Source organism: Nanorana parkeri, unplaced genomic scaffold (genome assembly GCF_000935625.1).
Source record: "Nanorana parkeri isolate BGI_ZX_2015 unplaced genomic scaffold, ASM93562v1 scaffold129, whole genome shotgun sequence".
Taxonomy (NCBI): domain Eukaryota; kingdom Metazoa; phylum Chordata; class Amphibia; order Anura; family Dicroglossidae; genus Nanorana; species Nanorana parkeri.
This window is the reverse complement of record NW_017306397.1, coordinates 1,697,825-1,703,824: the sequence shown is the minus strand read 5'-3', so window position 1 is coordinate 1,703,824 and position 6,000 is coordinate 1,697,825. Positions and strand designations below refer to the sequence as shown.

The window sequence follows — 6,000 nt, the reverse complement described above, 5'->3', positions numbered from 1 at the left end:
GTCTGCGCCGCTCGCTCCCAGCTGAAGAACACAGATCTCAATGCCAGGTGAAGGAGGATTATGGGGTGGGGACATACACAGTGGTGATCACCGGCAGGAAGAAGAGGAAGGACTCCATGAAAGTCAATGCACACAGCTGGGAGCGTGCACGTCAGTAGGGCTGCAACAACTAATCGACATAATAGATTATAATCGATTATTGAAAAAGTTGTCAACTTTTTCAATAATCGATTAATCTTTTTTTTCTTTTTTACTTCTACCGCTCCAAGCTTGCTCCTGTGATGGAGTGCAATCTCAATACAAACTAGTAGTCCATCCCTGGAGCCATTTTTTTAAAATTTATTTTATTTTTTATCCGATTAACCGATTAATCGAACTTAATAATCGGCTAACTAATCGATTTTGAAAATAATCGTTAGCTGCAGCTCTACACGTCAGGCAGTGTCGGTGGGACAAGAAGAAACAGCAGTCTGCGCTGGATCAGAGACTGTCACCAGCACTGGAGGGACTGCTGAAAACGAGTGGAAGAAAGATGATGATCGGATCAAGAGGCATCACATAAGGTAAGTATTAAAAGCAGAAACAGAATAGGCAAAAAAAACAGTGACTTTAAAGTCCCTTTAGTGTTAACCTAATTAACCCTGTCTGTACTGTGCTGGCAGTTGTAAACTAGAACACTGTTTGTCCTAACGAGTTGTTACAGATCTAGAAGCATGGTATGTTAATGAGAAGAAGCCAGGGTGTCCCTAGTCTTTCCATGGGGACAGTCAGAGTTTCCTATCACTTTCAAATTCTTCAGAAAACCTTGCAATCTGTCCAAAGGCCTGTTACAGAGATATGTAAAAGGTAAGAAATATTTTTTAAAAGCTATTTTTAGGTATGATGAGTGAATAGAAGCAACAAACATATAGCAGGGTTTTCTTAAATTTGTTTTCAAAAGTGGAAATACACTTTAAGTGTGCATTTGATTCTGTTCTTTCCATTGATTCTCATACAGCAACAAATGCAGGATAAAAGAAAATGTAAACATATTTTGTATTTCTCATTTTATGCAGCTACTATCTCTACATGTATGACAAAGTGGTGGCCCCCAACGTGTCCCTCTCTGCTGCGTTATCGCAAAACAAGGACTCCAAGCCTGTACGAAGAGAGACTGAGACAAGTAAGCAATCTGTGGCAGAGTCGGAGATTCAGGCCCGAAGCACCAAACATAAATCTGTTACCTCACACCCTGACCTCTCCATAGAGGAGCAAGAGAGAGTAGATCAGAAATGCGATACAGAAAACAGTAATAGACAGCGTAAGTAAAACATGTGAACCTTTCCTCTTGCCATGGTAAGGCAAGATGTCCTGATGATAAACTGCTTCGTTTTCTGTTGATATGTGGAATTATCTCCCTAATTGCGTTGTTGTCCCCGGGGATGTGATAAAACCTTATGATAAGACATTAAACCTGCTGTACAGCTGTCCCAGAGACCCTGTAACACAACTATGGTGCTATTCCTAATGGATCTTTTTATATTCCTTACTGTGCCTAAATCCTGGATGTAAAAAAACAGAATCTGACCTCATGCTTTAAAAAATGTCATGCTCCTTTCTTTTTTGGGGGTGATAGTGCTCAAATTTTCTTTTAAGTGAAGGCAATTCTGTCACTGGAAAGCCATTCATGTGCAATAGATTTCTGAAGGTTCCATTATATGTGCTCTTCCATAATATATCTATGGTGTGTTTGTCAGCAGACCCGGGTAAATTGTCTGTGATGAACAGTGCTCATAGTGCAAACCTCTCACCTTTCTGAGATGGGAGAGAACACCTTTTTAACTCAAAGTATGTAGCCAAAGAACACATCTTTACTAATGCCCCCAGTTACACTAATCATGGAGAATTAATGAGCAAAACAAATGATTTAAAAGCATTGTATGTTCTTTTCTATGTTTTGTTTTTGTTTTTTTCTAGATGTGTATGTATGGGAGATTTAAATGTAAATAGTCTTTCCAGTATGTGTTAATGTTTTAGTTGTGAGTATAATTAACTTAAGTGACAAAATGATATTCAGTCATGTATATATTTTGCCGATGACCTTCATTCTCATAGTCCTCTCTATGTTCCTGTTATAACCTTTGCTTTGTGTGTCTGAATAATACTATATACAGTGCAGTAAGCACCAGAGATTGACTGCGGATTACCTAGTACACTCTGCAATCTAACCGACCTTGTCAGAAATGCCCCTTTTTCCCCTTTGCAAGACGGGCCCATCCACACCATTGTGCTGGGGTAACGCGTGTGTCAGGGTGTTGCGGGGCCACTTGTGAATGGCACCCCAACTCATCTCCTTGGTGGGGTGTGGTTGGCTGCCAAAAATGCTGCATAGGTTATCTTACGATTTTCGGCAGGTTTTCAAGCGTGCTCGGAAGATAAAAGACGTGCGACCGTACAGTAGAAACGGTTGCACGCCTTCCATACAACTGACGATTATCGTATGATCGCGGGATCACCCGATTATCGTACGGTAATCGGCAGGTGTATGGGCACCTTTTAAGCTGCCCATACACCTGACGATAATCGCGGGTGATCCCGCGATCGTACGATAATCGTAAGGTGTATGGGCGCCGTGCGACCGCATATACTGTATGGTCGCACAACTTTCGTCTCGCGAGTACGCTGGTAGCGTGATCGCAAGACGAAAGCCGCATGGGCCGAGGTGCGCAAGCGCACACTGCCCGCTCAGCAATGCAATCATCTGTAAGCCCTCCCCTCAGAGGGGAGGACTTGCGATGGTCGCAAGTACACGATCTGCCTGTTTAAGATGGGCAGTTCGTATGGAATTTTAATCACCTTACAACCAGCGCACAACGAAAGTCGTGCGATGGTTGTAAAGTGTATGGCCACCTTAAGAATTGATGCTGCTTTGAAGCCAACAGGGTAGTCACACCAAATATTGGATTGACTTAGCTCTTTCTTCTTTTCACTCACTTTGCATTTTCTAAATTGATAAAAATAAACAAAAAATATATAAATTTTTGAAAGCATTCTTAGTTTACAGTTTGTTTTTTTAACCTACTAAAACTTTTGCACAGTACTGCATATCTTGGCCACATTTTTATATTAGGAGGAATGTTCCACTAGTTTATTTTGTATATTTGGAGAATAGGCTACGATGATCTTTTGCTGAATCTGACAAGTGATGTGACTGCTTATGGCCAGCGTTAGTCCTGATCTGGGAACAATGAAATGGTTTAGCAGTGTTATGTCATAGGAGAGGCATTTTGAGTTCTCTGGCTGGAAAAATAACGATTAGAAAATCTTAGGTTCACAAATGATGATGGAATACGTTCTCCTGAAACACGTATGCTGTTTCTCTGAATAGTTAGCAGGGATTATGTGAAATGGCCGAGTATAAGCTGCCTGCTGTTGCTGGAGCCTTGTTCTAGTCTCACAGGCCTGCCTGCATTATTGCTGTTCTCTTGTACCCTTCGCTATAGTAAAAGATAAACTGCATGTTTCCTAGTCTGTGGTCATTTTATGATCTCCAGCATATATCTGAAAAAGATTTATTAAACAATCACAGGCTATAAAAGATGAAGAGAATGTATTGCTCCCAACATCTCTCCTTTTATTGCCTTCCCGATACTCCCTCTGAAACAACCGCTGTTCAGCCTCGCTTCTCAGCCAATACAGGATTATCAAATTACTCTATAACAAAATTGTTATTTAGAAGTATTTGTTTCAAATGTGCTGCATTGGGTGGTCGTTTTTGCACACAGAATGCATTTGAAAACCTAAACTGCTTTAAAACATTTGAAGTATAACTCCAGCTAACTATTTTAAAAAATAAATATATATATTTTATGTATGTATGTATGTATATAATATATATATAGATATAGATATATATAGATATCTATATATCTATATATAGATCTAGATCTATATCTATATATAGATATAGATCTAGATCTATATATATAAATTTTGTGTAGTCTTTTAAAAATGTATTTTAAATACATCTAGCCCTCTGCGCTGGAATCCGATTATCAAGCCCTGTTATTCCCTGCCCACCATCACTCAGACTGGGAGAAGGAGGGGCATTACTAGGAGCCAGTCATGCCTGCTGCATACACATGTGCTGACAGTGTGCATGCTGACAGCGGAAGAGAGCTTTGGGGCAGCGCTTATTACTAATCAATTAGTTGCTCCTTTTATTGCACAGTCTGAAGGCTGTAGGCGGGAAGGTGACCCCATTGTTCCATAACGTAATGGAGACAGTGGCATCCCCACCCCGACACTTTTTCGACAGAAGCATATGATTCATGGTGGCTGGACAGAAAAAGGAAAACCGTTCACATACGGTCTGTTGTTTAGCCTGTAAATGGTTAAATGGAAATCTTATGGAGTGGCTTCTTAAGGTCTAACTAAGACTACTGCCTTTTACCCTACTTGTAAATGTACCCGTGGAAAGTCACCTAATGTCCTCTGTATTAAGACCAAGCTTTTTTGCCTGCCACAGAGCCTGATTTTGGGGAGACGGAGAAAGATGGGACACCCTGCAAGGACAACCTGTGTGAGGATGACAAGGGTCACATCATGGAAGAAGTGGTAAAAACTTTTCTCAAGCAACAGGAAAAATTGAATTACATTTTACAGAAGAAACAACAAATCCAGACGGTAAGAAAGCCTGTGTATTTTTTTTGTTGTTTTCTTGTCTCATTTGCGGGAGTAATTACATTTTCTCACATTTGGTGAGAAAGTGGAATTATCCTTTAAATTAGAGAATAGAAGGCTGCTAATCCCTTCTGGGAGGGGGAGCAGTATATGCGGATCTTTCTGAGATAATGACATAAAGCTCCTGCTTTACTGTGCCTGCCACTAGGATGTCTGAGGGCTTGTTTTAAAGCTCATTTTGTGATTGTTAAGAATATGTACATAATTGAATGTCCATGACCCAGCCACAGGTTGATTTTGAAGGCACATGGAACCTCAGACTGAAAGATGCAGCCTTGGCAGCCGTTAAGTGTAACTTTCGGGTTCCACTGTTGTCATAATAAAACCCTTGAGTTTCTCAGGCTCAAAGTGAGGAATTATAGGAAGGGATTCCATGGGTCATGATCAGCCTGACTAGTCAAAAAAACAAAAATGGGGACATTTATATTGAGGACTTTCTTTAATTGATGATCACCTCTTTAGAGCAAACAAGCAAAAGTTTGCCCATTGGTGCACATGTGAACCTGGGTTGGAGTTGTACGAGAACAGGCACCAATCAAGGACATGCAGACATATAAGAAGTAATCCCTCCCTTAGTGTAAAGAAATATGGTTTTACTTATGTTAAAAGAAAGATTTAAGCATATGTAAAGGCTAAACTTTTTCTTTTTTAGTTGAGTAGGGAAGGACTGCAAGCCCTGCCAGTTTTTATTTCTATGTATCTGTCCCACTGGGGAGGAAGGTTTACTCTCTGTTTAACCTGGTGACCATTGTCACCAAGACAGAAACTGAAGAGAAATCCTATTTTTGAGAGTTATTAGAGCGAGGGGAAATCTTCCACTGGAGACAAATGTTTTGGTGACACCTGCCGAAGTGTAGAGAAAATAACGCCACTCCTTTTTAGTGTTTTTGGAACGCCCAGTGCAGAGAGAAATCAGGTGCTCGTGCACGCTCCCAACATATTCAGTCTCTAAGGCCTTGTTCACACCAAGCGCGTTCCAGGACCAGAGCAGTTACAGGCCGAATCAAAACTGCGTCCAATGTATTCCAATGGTATTTTGGGCTCTAGTTCACACCACAGCGTTCAGTTACAGAGCATGTAAAAAAAACTGCAGCAACCCCTATTTTACCTGCTCTGGAACACATCAAAAACGCATGCAAACGCCCTGGAACGCACTGAAAGCCCATTTTAAAATAAAAAACGGCCCGCAGCGCATCAAAAACGCGGCACAACCCACTGCACTGCGTGTGCAGAAACTCGTGCAGATCTGATCTGCATTTGGTGTGAACAAGCTCTTAA

General features: G+C 40.9%; 1 protein-coding gene across 1 annotated transcript in view; it reads left to right on the top strand.

Annotated features, from left to right (window-relative positions):
* The window catches only part of SKIL (SKI like proto-oncogene), a 41,345-nt gene that overhangs the window by 27,864 nt on the left and 7,481 nt on the right, over positions 1 to 6,000 (top strand). Inside the window, exons 3-4 of the mRNA XM_018553771.1 lie at positions 1,056 to 1,300; positions 4,508 to 4,665. Coding sequence (XP_018409273.1) covers positions 1,056 to 1,300; positions 4,508 to 4,665 — 403 coding nt within the window. The remainder of the gene's footprint in view (positions 1 to 1,055; positions 1,301 to 4,507; positions 4,666 to 6,000) is intronic.